General features: G+C 32.1%; 1 protein-coding gene across 1 annotated transcript in view; it reads right to left on the reverse strand.

The window, feature by feature from the left end:
• The window catches only part of LOC106473812 (ras-specific guanine nucleotide-releasing factor 2-like), a 267,598-nt gene that overhangs the window by 50,519 nt on the left and 198,853 nt on the right, over positions 1–18,226 (reverse strand). Inside the window, exons 6-10 of the mRNA XM_022379257.1 lie at positions 17,266–17,415; positions 14,905–14,984; positions 7,328–7,521; positions 4,472–4,582; positions 3,604–3,721 (exon numbers count right to left, since the gene is read on the reverse strand). Coding sequence (XP_022234965.1) covers positions 3,604–3,721; positions 4,472–4,582; positions 7,328–7,521; positions 14,905–14,984; positions 17,266–17,415 — 653 coding nt within the window. The remainder of the gene's footprint in view (positions 1–3,603; positions 3,722–4,471; positions 4,583–7,327; positions 7,522–14,904; positions 14,985–17,265; positions 17,416–18,226) is intronic.

Genomic DNA, 18,226 nt, shown 5'->3' on the forward strand with positions numbered 1-18,226 from the left:
GGATTCGAACCCGGGACCCTCAGATTGCGAGTCGAGTGCCTTAACCACCTGGCCATGCTGGGCCGACTCCAAAGAGCGCTGAGTGATTTTTGTTTTTTTGCAACAACATTTCTGATTCTAAATATTCTGTCTGATTCTCTGTACCTGAACAATCTGTCACGTTTTTTTTTATTCTAGCGTTTATAACTATATTCTTTATTTACTAGAGACTGATGAAAAAACTTTTACATTGACTTCAATTTTGTATTTTCGACGAAAGTAATTCGATATATATATAAAATAACTAGAAATAAATCTGCCAAAGGTTTTTACTTACTTACATTGTTGGGACTAATAACGTTAAAAATAAGTTTTCGATACCCATGGTGGGTACAGTACAGATAATCCATTGTATAGCTTTGCGCTTAACAACAAACAAAGACTAGTCTTGACCAAAATGTTTGCATATTTTGTACCAAATATGATCATTATTATTAAGATGGAAGACAAATACACTTAGTGCTGTCAAACTGAGAAATACATGTTATATTAAACATCTATATATGTAATTTGTATCATAGGACAGGTTCTATAGACACGTGAACAATTTATTAGAACAGCAAACAAATTTATCAGACACCTGTACAAAGATGTGTAATTGAGCATTTCACCTATCACAACAAACTTTACGAAAACATATATAATGACAAAATATAACATCAAATTATTATATATAGCGCCTGTAACCTTATATCAGTTCATATTAAACATTTAATATTTGGTTGGTCCTCCTCGTACTCTAATAACCTCCTCATGTCGATGTGAAATGCTGTCGATGAGGTTATTGATGTAATCCACCGTGATTTCATCTGAATTTGTCACAAGAAAACGTTACAGTAGCTGGTTTAGGGTCGTTGTTAGTCATTTACCGGCTCAGTTCTGCCCAACAGTTCTCAATGGGATTACAATCTGAAGACTTTGCTGGCCATGGCAATCTTGTATGCCGGAGATAATGATGTACAATATGCGTACTGTGGGTGATCGCATTGTCATCCTTGAACACAAAGTTGTTTTCAAACCTTGCCCTAGCATATGGAAGATATATCGTCTCCATGTGATGCCTGTAGGAGGCAACATTGAAGTTTTCCTGGAGGGTATGAAGAGCAGTTTTCATCATGATGAATAGCTGCCCAAACATGTATTGCACCACCTCCTGTATGTTCTCTGTAGGAAAGACAGTCTTCAATCATCTGTTATCCAGGCAAATGACTAACATGAATCCTACCATCAGCTTTAAAAAGCTGGAAACAGGACTCAAGTGTGTACTAACTATAAGTTGGCATGCTGTCTTGCCCAAGTAACACAGTGACGGTAGTGAATTCTAGTTAATACCGGTTTGCAGATAGCCTCTCTTGCAAAATAACCTTGTTTAGTCAGTCTCCTATTCACTGTTCTTCTGTATATCTGTTTGATATGGAAGACTGTTTAGTGTAAGAGTTATTATTTATTTCATTTAGTGACTGATTATTTAGTTTTCATAACAAGAATGCTTTAAGTTAATTATTTTAAAAGCGATAGTTATGACAAATTTCGTTACGTAGTAAGAGTCGTACGTTGTGTGTGTAGTTCAGTTGTTATAAACTGACGTCACATTACTCGAACCTTCTGTACTTTTCTGGTTGCCTTAAGTGAGTATTGTTTCATCATAGCGTCTTCTAGTTTGTAGAAAGTTCTAGGCCTCAGTTAGAAAATGTATGCATATATATAGGTGACCAAGTGAACGCAAGTTAAGTTCAGTCAGAAAATAGTTAGTTAGTGAAAGAAAACGTGAAGTTAGCTGGCATGTGAGTGATTAGCCTTAATGGGTGATTTATATAATGTCATTTAGTTTCTAAAGTAACTGAACCAGTCTGTGTGGACTTTTGACAAAAAAATGAGAATTATTTATAGCTCTGGATCCAACTGTGGTAACCATCAAAAGAAGTGAGGTTAGAAAAAGTTAAGTCAGAAAACGTTAAGACTGCGTGATTGTCAAGTTTAGCTGTAACGGGCAATATTTAATTTGAGTTTCACAGTGCTATTGTAATAATAGAAAAATTTGTGTTGTCAAAGGGTGTTCTAAAGTAGTTGAACCCGCCTGTGTGGACTTTGACGAAAGGAGACAAGTATTTGAAGTTTTGGATGCAACTGTGGTAACCCATGGAGTAACATGAGTGAATTTATCATAGAGTATATAGTAAGAAACAAAGTAGAGAAAAATAATTCGTCTTGTGAATTGTATTCTAAAGTTACTGAACCAGCCTGTGTGGACTTTGACAAGAAAATAGAATTATTTAAAGTTTTAGATACAATTGTGATATTCCATAGTGTAAAGAATTTTTATACATACGTTTGACTTGTTTTGAATATATTATTTTAGAATAATTGGATTGTGTGCTGTCCATTTATTGTTCGAATTTATCGCAAAACAAGTCACAGACCTGCCGTAAAAGAATCCCAGCCTACATATACAAAACCCTGACAATATCCTGGTATGAGTGTGTTCATGTCATTCCTATCGTAATGTGTTGCAAGACTTCTTTTAACCTTGACGTGTTAACCTGATCAAAACACAGTCATTTCGGGCAGTAATGTTTTATCGTCTACCAGTGGACTTTCCTGTAGTCCGATGACGTTTTGGGATTCTGAATGCAGTATACTGGAGGTAAACTACTGTTCTGGCAATGTCCGTTTGATTCATACCATTTATGGAGAGTCGAACATATTGATGTCATATAACTTATGGCACGTGACGTGGCATGACTCTACACCAAGTACAGAGAAATTATCTGAACAAAGCGTTGATCTGTTTCGAAAAAGATTATACCAAAATCACACCCTTTTATACAAAACAGGTGTGTATGTGTGTTTTGACGAACAAATGCTCAAAACAACTTATACAGACTAGAATAACAAATCGTACATGTTTGCCCAATCATATGCTACCTTCTCTATTACTACTCGAGAATTTACTCAATAAATATTCCATACATGTAGACAATAACATCGATATAGAACAATATGCAAGTAGTTTGGTCAAGACTGTATTTCCTAAAGAACACTATACATAGGCTACGTTGCCAACCGACAAAGGTTTTTGTTTCAAAATGAACTACAAAAACATTGCAACATAATTATTAGGACTAATCTATTTTTGAATCAGTTGCGTTAAAGATTGTTACTAACAGCGTTGAATATTTGTTACCATAATAATAATATGATATCTAATGTACGTAAATTCAAAGCATGACATGTTTGCAATATATATTTACGATTACTACACCAGAGCGTGGCCTAGTGGTTAGCGTACCAGACTTTCGATATGCAGATCCAGCGTTTGCGGTCAATTAGAACAAAAAATACGAGGGAGGTGGATGCGTTTTAATAGAAATGGTCAGACAACAGTAGGTTGCGGATACTATTGACTAGTTGCTTCCCCTCTTGTCTATCGAGTGAAAATTAAAAACTGCTAACGCGAATACCCGAAAACAAACAGAATAATACGATTAGTAATTTTATTGTTGTTGAAGCTTAGACCCAACACCGAAGAAATAGATGCTGTTACATAGAAATGTGACAGTTTACCTTGACGGATGAAAACCTGGTTAACATCCAGAAGTATATCACAACCACCGGTAATCATTCTCTCTATGGCCAAGTTCTTCCGTATGTTTTCCGTTTCACTCACTTCGTCATGCATTTGCTGCTTGGACAGAAAGTAAACAAAATGATCACTTAAAGTGAAAACAACCAAGCCGTACTCATTTGCCATAACAATCGTGACAATGTATCAACCACTTTCACTGTTTTGTTACTAACGTTTCACTCTTAATACACAACATTTACAACAATAATCTGTATAATTATTAATAAAGCTTCAATGTTAATTAACTAGAATAGGTCAGTACATGCAAAATAAGGAAAACCGTTTTTACATTCGCCATTTTGTTTCAGTCTTGTGCAACTCGTGATCAAAGCAGCCATCCATGTCTGTTTACAATGTTCTAGACAAAATGAATTTTTCACAATCTAGAATATAATGTCACAAAAGGTGCTGCCATTTTTTGATATCACAGTTATTTTTCTTCGCTACCAATCTATTCATGTACCCATGATACATCAGTATATATCTTTGTAAGTCGTACATTCAATTTACAAGTTTATGAATATACTATAAGCAATCTATAACATTCATTCAATTTTTGTTGTTATAATTTTTAAAATAATTATTGCTAATATAAAGAAATTTCTCCATAATTCTAACTTTTCAATATAAATAAATATATATATTGTTTTGACCAGTTATTTAATCACCAGTTGGTTTTTGTTATAATTCGTTCTTATTTTGAATTTCGCATGAGCAAAAAATATAATGATTTTTTCATTAGAAAACACTGACCCTAAATATAAAAAAATATATATAGAAATTGGAACGACAGAGATAAACACAAACCCTTGAAAGTTCTTCTAATTTGATTCTTGCATTTTCCAGGCTTTTCCTCTCTACGTGGTTGTGAGGGGTTAGGGCGAGTATTTCGTGAAGAGTAATTATATAACGTGGTACCTGTAGAAATTATTATTAGAAATCAGTTAACAATAAACGAGGAAAAAAATATGTTAATTTTATGTTTATTAGTATAGTTAATTAATGTAGCCTATTAAAATTTTTATAACAAAGCAAGATTTTTACAACTTATTAATAGCGTTTTACAAATTCTGAACTTGTAAGTGTAAAGGTTTGTTACTTACAGTAGAAGTTCCATACTTAATTTATATAAAGTATTGGAAATACTTAGGGAAACGCTTAGGTGATACACGTACAGGTGCCACAAACATTGAATAATTGTAACTAGATGGTCAGTTTTTGTGCAATACATTATTACAGAAACTGCAAAACAAATGAGAATTAACTGCAATATATATATATATATAAACAAATAGATCAACACATATTGATTTTATGCTACCATAACCTTATCAATGTTAGGTTTTGAAATATTATCTCAAATAACTTGTATTATTCACCACAATCAAACCAAGTTCCTTTGGTTGCCTTTTGACCTTCTCAGTTTCCATACATAATTCTATACAGCCTTGATAATATTCATATCTGGACTTTATGTAGGCTAGATCATGGTTACGAGTATTCTATCAGCTTATTTTCTTTCATGTATCATTTCACCACATATGTTGCATTCTTGGGATCGCTGTTTTGCTGAAACGTAAAGCTTTTCCTAACATGTCTTCCTGAGGAAATGACATGACGAATAAGCATATGCTTGTCAAGATTCCATTTATTTTGTGTATATTTTCAATAGCATTGGCTGAGATGCAGTCCACTTGATCAACATTAGTTTCTCTGTTGGCAGATAGGAATACGGTGCCACAGTCTATATACAACATATATAGTAAAGTAAGCTAGGGAACAATGTATTGCCAAACAATTGGAATTCGGATGCATCTTAATGGTTTGAAAACTGGTACTCATTTAGGCCTCTTGGTTTGCTTATCTCTCCTAAGCAGTGTTTTTTACCAGCTACAACTCGATTGAGACCACATAAAGTTAATGTATATCTTCTTGTTCTGGAGCTATCATCCACACCTGCACCTATTAATATATCATTAAGTTATCGTTTGTCACAATTTCAAAACGTTCTACATCCTTAGTACATACTTAATATCCTTTCTAAAGGGTTTGGGCTTTCTACTTTTACTAATTCTATCATCAATTGTACTAGTTTCACATACTCTTCAAAGTTTCCATACAGTTCCTACTGATGGATGAAATTTCGTCTAAATCTGTCGCATGGAGTAGCCCTGCCTGCCAAAACTTTGATTTCTGCAGGTTTCTCCTATCGAATGTCTATTCTGAGCATTCTGCGTGCACTCGTTATACTACTTCTGTATATAGGATAACTGTTTATACTTATATAGACATTATATTGGTGTGGCAGTGTCTGAGTGGTTGGATAACAACCAATCGCAATATAAACTATCAAATTGTCTCTGCACTCTTTTGTATCTCATTTTCGTAAAATAGTGAGAGGAGCAATCATGTAATATTAGCATTTTATATCCACTTCATTCACTGTTTCAACAATTTCCAGTACTGTACATATAATATTTATATAACTTTCTGTAGATTAATCACTATTTATTTTTAATCTTTTAACACTTTGAATACAGTATTGCATACAGTGATGTATTTTAGATTTTCTTATTATTAATAAATATTCGGGTTTAAGGTTTGAAAATTTTGCATTTGTCTCATGCCTAATCATTCTACTACAAGAATATACGTTTGGTTTGTGTTTTACTTTCTACTGCTAATGAACATAATATAAGTAATAAGCTTAAAAGATCTTATCTCTCATACGTGTATTTTTTTAACTATATTTTATATTGTTCTTGTTATCAATCAAGTAATAACGAATACAATAAACATTAAAACAATTTTTTTTTCTTCAACAAACATTTGCGGCAATAATATTTTATTAAGCTTGTTAAGTACTTATTAAGTAATAATTAGAATACACGAGGATTCTTCTATCTCATGTTGCTGCTAGTAACATCTAGTTGTGGTTATGGAAATGATTAGAAATACAATACTTCGTCAGCTTTAGGCGTTTAAATTGCGGTGTTTAAAGTATTATAATGTTTATATAAATAGCACTTCATATCATATTTTGGCTCTCATCGTTTAGCCTAACTGATGAGTTCTAGCAATGAACAAAATAATTCTTGAGCAGCGATTTATGGGAAATAAAAGATAGATCTGAAATTCTATTTTTTCACGCCTTGGATTTTGGACTTGAAATGGACAAATTGAGAGAAATGTGGGAGGAGAAACACCCGTAGTTTATGTGACTGATATCACGAATGCTAAAAAACGTAGTTCCAGTTTTTACACATATACACAGATATGCCTGTGGCTACAGACATTATTAGAAACAGTCTCAGTTTGTATGTTTATATATATATATATGTATGTGTGTATGTGTGTGTGTGTGTGCTGTAAAAAAAGACCACACGATGGGGACAAATGTTGCCAGAGATATATATTGTAAAAAGTTAAAATACACGTCTATAATAAAAAACTTCTTTTATTAGCAACGTTCCGGGCATGTGCCTTCGTCAGGCTTAGCTGTTAAAATATACCAAAATATAGAAAATATACGGTAATTACAATGGAGCTGGTAAAAACGTTTGAGCTTTCAAAATATTTATTATCCTTGCCTGCTACAAGTTTAATGTTAATAATTTTTGTCCTAGTTTATTGCAATTTTATGATAAAAAACATCATCCTCACTTGATGCATGGGATAAGTCAAGAAAGTCTCCAAGACGTTCCCCTGTAGAACTGCTTTTTCCTCTAAACGTCGGAGCATCGCAGTGAACTTTTCCCTTTGCTTGCATTCGGCTAGGACTTGTAGAGTGTAGTGATGATTACGGACGTACTCTTGGTAAATCGTAAGCATTGGCAACAGCATGTCGAACAAGTCTCCTTAACACCACAAAAGTTTTAAACATAAGCAACTAAATAACGATACTTTGTGAGAAAACTACATTTCATGTAAAATTTTCCATCTCTTTGTTAGATATTGCTAGCGATCATGAGGGTTACTTAAACTGGTGCCGTCATTAATCTAAAATTACATATAATTGAATACTTTGTTATACAGATTTGCCCGTGAACAAACCATGTTTCAGAGCTAAAGGTTCACGTGAAATAACAAACCATAAAATGTAAATGTCATACACTATGTAAATTAAAGAGCAATGAAATTATTTGGAGAAATGTGCGTATCATTGAGAAAACGATTCTATATTATAAAATTAATATGTTCCGTTGTGTATACTTTTGTCGCCAGATGGAAGCACAAGTGCCATTAACTATCTACGCAACAAATCCTAGCAGAGTGCAATAAAAAAAAAATCCTGATTATATAATGAGTTTTAAAAGAAGCCGTAAGGGGGAGTCTTTACAATAATAATCTTAATGAAGAATATAAAACCTTCTTTATAGAATCTTGTTCATGAATAAAAGATGCATTAAAAAGAACCCATAGATATTAAAAGGTCTCCTTAAAGTAAAATAAAAGAAACGTTAGTGCGAAATTACAATCGTAAATAAATTTTTCATTGAAAAGCAATTGGTATGAATAAGAAATTAACACTTCAAGCCAAATTAATATTTACACTGGTAAAAAAAGCAACAAAAAAACGTGACTAAGGTATATTTTCGCATTATTTTATATCTGTTAGCTATCTTGTCAAGTAGTAAAATTTTTTTGTATCCTAATATCGATAAATATTTTTTAAGTGGACTATCGTACGTGTTGTAATCAATAAAACATTTACGATCGTGTTCTTCAGCAAGGGACATGAAAATAATTTGGTGACACAGAAACAACTGTCTGAGTACTAGAGGGCGTACTGGTCATAAAAGAAGTATTTGTAAAATGTTAGTGGTAGAAAAAGAAATATTTAAATTAATTATTCATAAAAAACATAAGAGGATATGAAATAATGCTGCTAATAAAATAATCAAGCAAAAAATTTTACACCATTTTAGTCATTGTAAGACATATCTTAGAATAAGATACACATTTTTTTATGCTAATGTTCATATCTTTTTTGCTGCTGTCATTGCCTACAAGTTGTCGGGAATTCTTGTTTTTTTTTAGAGATTTTTCATATCTTAGTCTCGCCTCCCGATCAATGGAAACTTATATCTGTGGTGGGTGAGTGTAATGCACCTAGTTCTTGGTATATGTGAATGTACTCCTTCTTATCAGTGGAAGTAATTCTAGAGATCTCATCCTACGGATCACTTTATGTAAGAAAATATCCGATTTCCTGTACTTTGATAATGTTGTGGTTTGATATCAGTATTCAGGAGAGTGTAACATTACAAAATAGTACACGGTGATGGTAAAATAACGGCCAGGAAAACTTCAGGTAGAACAGGGCCATTATGATCCTGAAACCTTTACTTCTGGAATCACAGCTAACATGTGAAACATTATAGTGAACGCAAGAAATAAATCTGGGAAAATGAAAACAAAACAATTGAACGAGATAAAAACAGCAAAAGTGGAAACAGAAATTAGGAATATATATATATTACTTATGAAGGTTCTTTAGATAGTTGAATAAGAATAATTATTAAGGAGGGAATAAATAAACAAAGGCTAAAAAACAATGCTGATTTTTCTTGTTTTTTTAACTCTTAAGAAACAAGAACGTTATTTAATACTTAATCAACGAATAAAGCTAACATTTTCATCCAAGATAAATGACAGAAAAGTAGGAACAGTGTGGTAATTATGCTTTGTTAGAAATGATTTCTCTGCTGCAAATTATTTGCTTTTGTTACTATTACTTTAGATTAATAAACATCGATGCTTCATTACGTTGAAAAAATGTGGCAAAGAATGTAAAGAATAACATAATTGTTCACAAGTTTAACACTTGATAATCTTCACACTCACGTTAAATAGCAATCTATTCGAGACAAAGACAAAATTTTTCGCTTTCGTTACAGCCGTTTCTCAGTTTATAAACGAAACGAGAAAGCTGCCGAGCATTATACATCGTGCAAAAATTTAGAGTTGTGTATAATTTCCGTTCTATTTTCTTTGTGAGAGGAGGAAATTAAGAAGCATGCTCCGACGCTCTGCTGAAATAAGTTAGTCTAGAATCCCAGGAAGTTATTCGGGTTGCTGTTATGTTCTTGCATCTTTCCATTCTGGTTATTAATTTTGTAAATGATTTCTCCGAGTGTGTGGGTTTTACAGTCATTGTCTTCTGGTCTTGTCAAACACATTTCTCCTTAAAGTAAATTGTTTCCTTTTAAATCCTGACACCATTTGTACATGATTGCAAAGCATCTTTAATTAAAATGCATTTTAATTAGTTTAAAAAGTACATCAAGATAACTTACATTTCACATCAGATATTCCTCACACTGACACTAAAATAATTTTTCAAAAAAAAAGTTATAACTTGGTTTTAAGAATACGAAGATTAAAGCTCTGAAACATGATGGCGACAAGTACTTTAATAAGATTGAGACATGGTTTGGTGAGGTCACCTCGCATTGTTGAAAGTGGTGTAATAAGGTATGACAACAACGTTGATAAATTACAAAAAAAAAATTGAAACTTATTCTTTACAGCTTGTTAAATGTATATTACATATAAATGCATATGCATATATAAATATGGCTATGCAGCGTTTCGGCTCTTTTCTTGGTTCAAACGCTAAAAATCGGGTTTCCATACACCACAGATAGTCCATTGCGTAGCTTATGTTTTCAGGCCTGGAATGGCGTGGTAGTTAGGACACTCGATTTGCAGTCTGTGTGTAGCGGGATCAAATTCCACCACCGAACATGCTCGCCCTTTCAGCTGTAGTTGGCATTATAATGTGACAGTCAATCTCACTAGTCGTTAATAAAAAGTATCTCAAAAATTGGCGGCGTATAGTGTTAACTAACTGCATTCCTTCTTGTCTGTCGCTTCTAAATTAGAGGCGGCTAGCTCAGATAGCCTTCGAGTAATGTAGCGCGAAATTTAACGAACAATTACAAAAACAAATTCTTGCTACACACGAACAGAACATTATTTCGATCTTTTATTTTCTGTTGAGCCTAATTTTCGTATTTTCTTATGAATAAGGGATAAGTCGACAGACTTACTGCTGAGTCACTGAGTGGACTGAAGCACAAACAACAATAAAATTTACCAACAATATTATTAACTATCTATAAACAGTATCAATGTAGAAGGGAAAAATAAAATTCGTATACACTTCATTTGATTTGTGTTAAAATAATTTTCTGATGAACACCTTTGTATATATAATTTTTATTTAAAAGGAGTAAGTGTTATATCTAAAATATGCTTTATGTATGGACTTTCTTTGATTAACATTTGAAGATCGCATTTACTATTACAAAGAATGGTGTATTCTGAGTGAGGTATTGGATGTTGAGTTTCACATCTGTGATTTAGGATCGCACAGTTTGGTGGACTTAAAAAAAAGAATATTACGTGACCTCAAAGATACTCCCACATGCTAATGGATGTTGTCAGAAAAATGTCGTTTAGTTTTTCCGATCTAGGTGCCCTCGCAGTCATCACACCAGTGAGAACCCCCATAGCACTCCATCAATTTGGCCCAATAGTTTTTGTTTCGCTTTTACAAAAAAAGTCTATCCATAACGATGATCCCCTGTTTTAAATAAAGCACGGCATTTTTATACGGTTCATTTGCTTTGAAGCAGTTTTTTTGGATAAAATTATATTCTAATTAATTACTTTATGGATGGAACGTTTATTTTAAAAAATTCCTCCGTTGATGCTGTTTATAGGTAGTCAATAATATTCTTGGTTAAGATATTAGTATTAGGCCTATTACATTATTTAACCAGTACATTCCTTAGAGATTTTCAAAAGCTAGAAGAGTTTTCTAACCACACTATGTTTACCATATCCATTGCCGACGACGCATTTCACTCAATCCAGAGCTCTTCAGGTCTGCTGGGACACAACAAACATAGTAGTGGTTGGAACACTATAATTTTATTATCGTTCTTACGTGACACAATCAGAACATTGTTTTGATCTTGTATTTTTTGTTGAGCCTAATTTTCGTTATTTTCTTATGCCTGATGATGACGTAAGTAAATGATAAAAACTTTGCAAAGTCATATTTATACTTGTTTAGGTATCTATATGCAATAAACACCTCAAAAGTTGAAAACAACGTTGATTCAGATGTGGAATGTGAAACATCACGTGCTCAAGCCATATTTTCCAAATAATTAAAGTTTCAGCTTTTGAAACCAGTAGATTAAAGTGTAGCGTTTACCCGGCAACAAAGCGTTAGTGGAAAAATTACAGAATTATCACTATCGCTGAGCAGACAAAGCAAAGGCAAAACATATGAGACAATTACGAAAAAACGGAAATTAAACATAATTCTATGTAATAGTGGTAGAGACGTTTGAGTGGAAACTTTTTAAATTACGTGAGAGGGCTGGAAAGCACAAGAATAAATACATTAGAAAAAAAAAATGACCAGAGCACGTGACAATGGCAAAATTAAATTGTATTTAATAAATCTCGCATGAAAGAATATAGCATGAATATTAAACGTAATATTTAACACATTAAAAACCTTTATTTGACAAACATATGTAGTATTTTATGTCAGTCCGGTGTTCTTACTCATTAGGAATGATTTTAAAATTTAAATAAAAGCGTAAACAGTATGTCGTTTCTTTGCAACACCTGCCAGTGGTTCGTGGTTAAGACTGAAGGCTTATGACGCTAATAACCGGGTTTAGGTACCCATGGTGAGCAAAGCACAGACAGCTCATTGTATAGCTTTGTACTTAACAAGAAACAAACAAGCAAATGCTCGGCCAAAACACCATTAATTTATTAAGTCAGCGATATATCATAGTCTTCATGTTGTTGGGTTGTTGTTAATTTATTAAGTCAGTGGTACATCATAGTCTTCATGTTGTTGGGTTGTTGTTAATTTATTAAGTCAGTGATATATCATAGTCTTCATGTTGTTGGGTTGTTGTTAATTTATTAAGTCAGTGATACACCATAGTCTTCATGTTGTCGGGTTGTTGTTAATTTATTAAGTCAGTGATACATCATAGTCTTCCTGTTGTTGTTTGTTTCATGAAGAGGTTACTTCTCTTTCTTCATCAAAAAACAACAAAAATTTCATTAAACGTTCATTGAAATAAATTGCCTTTTAAAAGCCATCTAATTACAAATAATTGTCGTTCACTTAAAATCAACCCCCCACCTTCTAATAGCTATTTATTGAACGTTTTATTGACCTACTGTGCTCTACTGCCGTACTCCCCAGTGGCACAGTGGAATATTTGCGGACTTACAACGCTAAAAAAACCTGGTTTCGATAACCGTGGTGGGCAGAGCACGGATAGTCCTTTGTGTAGCTTTGGGCTTAACTACAAACAAACAAATTTACTGTCGTATTACTGTTATAAGCTTTCAAATATTCACAATTAAACATTCACTTCTCTAGTGGTCGATAATGTAAATGATACAGACAATCGAAAACGTTAACTAGCCTTTATATAAATCATGTGCATGGAAAATAAGCACTATAAACCCATAGGATTATCCACATTAATTATTCCCACGACGATATCACTGTTAATTTAAGGATTTGGAAATTGATTAATTATAGCTTTAAATTTGTAATTAACATTAGTTTTAGCTAAATTACATGATTTTTTTTTTTACCTTACTAAAACTCGCATGAAAGCACCAAGCCGTAAGTTAAGTATCACAAGGAAAAACATTATCCTCAGTGGCACATATATCACGATTTCGTTTTCGACTTTTCGAAAAACGTATGTTTCTTTTTTCAAAATACCTTTGAGGTTAAACTAACTATGGTCTTTTTTGTGTTTTTTTATATCAACTGGCGGCCATTGATTACTATAAAAGCATATAAAGATAAAGAAGTCCTTCAGTTCCCTTCCATAAATTTAGTGTACATTCTTTAAGAATAAAAGCAAAATATATTACCTATTACATGAGTTTTAAACTTTATGTAATTTACGAAAAAAATTAATCTTACTGGATATTTATGTTGCAAAGTAGTTTGATGTCATTAACTTTATTAACGACAAATATTTATGTTGCAAAGTAGTTTGATGTCATTACGTTTATTAACGACAAATATTTATGTTGCAAAGTAGTTTGATGTCATTACGTTTATTAACGACAAATATTTATGTTGCAAAGTAGTTTGATGTCATTACGTTTATTAACGACAAATATTTATGTTGCAAAGTAGTTTGATGTCATTAACTTTATTAACGACAAATGAAAAAAACGTGAAACAATTTTGCTGAAGCAAACCAAGGTTAAATTATTTTACTCATTTTGAACATTTATACTTACTGAACTTTTTTTGATAGCAGATATTTACCTAAGTTATTATCAATTATCAATTCTTATTAAGCCGACTGCTTCGAATATTGATAACATAATGTTTTTAAAGTATTACTGACCAAATAACGTTTGGCGAATATTTGTAAACCTACTTATATTGACTTCAACTATTTATTGCCAGCTTATGTTTTTATCATCAGTTATCAGTTGTTGTTTAGTTACATCCACCTAGTGGAGGTGAAAGTAGATATTTGCGGATTATATCAATTATTTTTTTTGTGCTTAAAAATTAATATTAATATATATATATTTTATTTGTTTGTGTTTGTTAAGCACAAAGCTACACAATGGGTTATCTGTGCTGTGCCAACCACGGGTATCGAAACCCGGTTTTTAGCATTATAAACCCTCAGACTGATTGCTGTGCCATTGGGAGGCATATATCCCATACATGCACATACATATCTATGTATATATATATATATATATATATATGTACGTGAGAGTGTATACATGTATATATTTTATCATAATAGTAACCAGCAGCGTTGGTATAGGCAAAAAACGTTAGTGTTTTCTTTGTTAAGACACTACTCAAAGATCGGTTCTTCAAAAGCTATAAAACATATATATATCGCCCCCAATGGCACAGCGGTATGTCTGCGGACTTACAACGCTAGAAACCGGGTTTCGATACCCGTGGTGGGCAGAGCACAGATAGCCCATTGTGTAGCTTTGTGCTTAACTTCAAACAAACAATAAAACATATACTAACCTAAATAACGGAAGCTCTAACATCCTTGGTTAACCTTAACAGGATAACACAATTGTTAATCTGTGTTTCTTACCCCAAAAATGTTGCTGAAATAGACCGAGAAATATTTGGTTTTCTTATGAACATTTAAAATTTGTCAAAACATGCAATAACTCACCCAGAACTAGAGTAGGCCAGCTTTCCATTCGGGATATCAACCCTTTTAAAAATATCTGGTGCAGAAACATAATGGTCTCGCTGTAAAAAAAATAAATAAATAAATAAAATGAAGATGCTGCTATTATAATACATGTAAAAAAAAGTACAAGTTGTGCGCGTAAAATAGATATAACCGCTTTATTTATGAAATCTTGGATCGTTTAATGCTTTCCATGAAAATGTGTCATAATTTGTTTGGTAATCTCTTTCCTTCTTTTCCACAAACGTATCTGAGATGAAATTATGTTTATATAAATAGCGTAACCCAAAATATTTCACATTTAGTGAGAATTTAGAGAAAGTCGAATTATTCAATGAGTGTAAATTACAGGCTGTTTTAAAAATTTGTTTTTAACTGTTTAAGTATATTGTTTATAATGTAAGTCTTCAAAACACACATATTTTCAGATAGTAAGCTAGAAATTTCGAAATAGTTACTGTAGCTAACAGCCCGATTCACTTTTAAAATGTAGGAAATATGTATATACGTAAATCATATATTACAAACAGTGATCATCAGTGAAAACATATTACATCCCGTGATCATAAGTAAAAAAATGCATTCCGTGATCATCAGTGAAAACATATTACATCCCGTGATCATCAAAAACAAAAAATGATGCATTCCGTGATCACCGGTGAAAAAGATATTACATCCGTGATCACTAGTGAAAAAATATTACAACCCGTTACCATCAGTGAAAAAATATTACATCCCGTGATCACTAGTGAAAAAAATATTACAACCCGTTATCATCAGTGAAAAAATATTACATCCCGTGACCACTGGTGAAAAAATATTACATCCCGTGACCACTGGTGAAACAAATATTACATCCCGTGATCGCTAGTGAAAAAATATTACATTCCGTGATCACCAGTGAAAAAATATTACATCCATGATCATTAGTGAAAAAAATATTACATCCCGTTATCATCAATGAAAAATATTACATCCAGTGATCATAAGTGAGTCCGTGTGGTGGTGCACACTGTCTAGACGAGAGTGTATAGGTTTCAATCATGGTGGATTATGGTGTAAATGTAATCAGGTCTTTTTGATCTTTCAAGGAAATTGAAAAAAAAAACTAGATTGTTTTCTAGTTTATAAGTTATGTATCAAGTATATTAAACAAGAAACTTGTAACTCATATGGCATGTTGGGCGGGTAACACATCCTGTAAGAAGGATTACCGTGAAACTATCTTCTCCTTAGAGCTCGTAATATTTGAACGTTTTTTTTTTTCATCCTTATGTGTCTTTGAAATAAAACTCGCTAAAAATAATTCAAAAAATGTTTCTCGTTAAGATGACTTAAGCCATCTAAATTATTACTTTTCGCCAAAAACATTAATATTAACAACAAACTTATTTATCCTAAATGATCATATTAAGTATGCTAAATGGTGTAATTCATAATATATACATTTGGAAGAACGTTTTGAATGAGAGATTTCCTCTTTGAATTTGTAAAAATAAATTAATAGATCAAAATATATTTTTTCGAGTATCTGAAACTTCGATTTTTAAACATTTGGCAAGGATTACGTGTTTGTACTTTTTGTAGTAACAAAATTTAAAATTCTCTTAAACTCACGGAAAAATAATTGACAAATATTTTTGAATTTTTGCTTTTCAAGAAGATATCATTGTAAAATGTTTTTGAAAAATTACCGTAATTTTACGTAAACTCCAGAAATTTGGTGTAACTTTCATAGCTAACATAGTGAATACAACGTACTCCATTAACGTGTGTATTTGTGAGATTAATCTGTTAAGAAAGATTTTGAAAATACGTAAATTTGTTCATTATTTGAATGTTTTCATAAGACTTAAAACTTCAAAACTACGGAAAAGTATTGGTGATATTGAATTAAGATATATATACAGTTTTATGAAAATTGTTCGTGTGAATCATTTTATTTTCATGGTAAACATTAGGTTTTAGTAGCTATAAACTTGCCTAATGCATATTTAAGCATTGAATTCAATACCTAGTATATATATTGTAAATCTCAAGAATTGAACAATTTTACAATAATCGTTAAGACAGTGAAAATAGTTTCAAGAAATTGCTATTTAATTACACAAAATTTAGTTTAAGTGTTACAAAAAGTATCGTTAAATGTTATGTTACATGAACGTTTAATAGTAACTGAATTTTATATGGATAATTTTGGTTTCGCTGATCATTTGAAACGTTACAGATCGTTACTATTGTCTTTAAAAAAAACTCAAGATAATCCTGTTTGAACAAGACTTGAAATAAAAACATATTTTTATATATTTTACGGACGAATATTTCGGTTTGTATCCTCACCTATTTAGGAATATCGAATTCACTTCATCGTGAGAACACGGCGGTTTTTGGGAGCTGGCAGCCATTTTAAATGGCCTCAGGAAACACGAAACCATTATCTGTAGCTGTTCAACGTACTCCTCTTCTGATTCCACCATCCGGAACACTAGACTGAAGACAAGAGTTGAGCTTTAATTAAAAGTTACGAAAAACGCTAATAGCCTTTAACCAGTTTATTCCATTATTTTTATTATTACTGCCTCTAAACGGTTTTGGAATAAGGAAAACTTTCTCATTAGAAATCTCTAGCGAAGAAACAACATGTAACTGTTACGAAATGTTATTTTTTCGATACTTTTTACTTCGCTAGAATATGATTAAGACAATAAAATCTAAATCATGCAGAAATAATAGTGTTACGTAAAAAAGACAAAAACTGGTAACAAGTGACTAAGTATAAAGAACTAGTAAAAAAGTAATGATTAATATTTTGATGGCTAAATAAGAAAAAACTGGTAAAATCATATATGTTAGTTTTATGACTGCTAAATAAGAAAGATTGGTAAAATCATATATGTTAGTCTTATGACGGCTAAATAAAAAAAGAACTGGTAATAATATAACTACTAGTCTTATGACGGCTAAATAAAAAAAGAACTGGTAATAATATAACTACTAGTCTTATGACAAGCTAAGTAAGAAAGAAATAGTAAAATCATATATGTTAGTAGTATGACTGCTAAGTAAGAAAGAACTGGTAATAATATAACTATTAGTCTTATGGTGGCTGATTAAGAAAGAACTGGTAATAATATAACTATTAGTCTTATGGTGGGTGATTAAGAAAGAACTGGTAATAATATAACTATCAGTGTTATGGTGGCTGATTAAGAAAGAACTGGTAATAATATAACTATTAGTCTTATGGTGGGTGATTAAGAAAGAACTGGTAATAATATAACTATCAGTGTTATGGTGGCTG

This window comes from Limulus polyphemus, unplaced genomic scaffold, assembly GCF_000517525.1.
Source record: "Limulus polyphemus unplaced genomic scaffold, Limulus_polyphemus-2.1.2 Scaffold134, whole genome shotgun sequence".
NCBI lineage: Eukaryota > Metazoa > Arthropoda > Merostomata > Xiphosura > Limulidae > Limulus > Limulus polyphemus.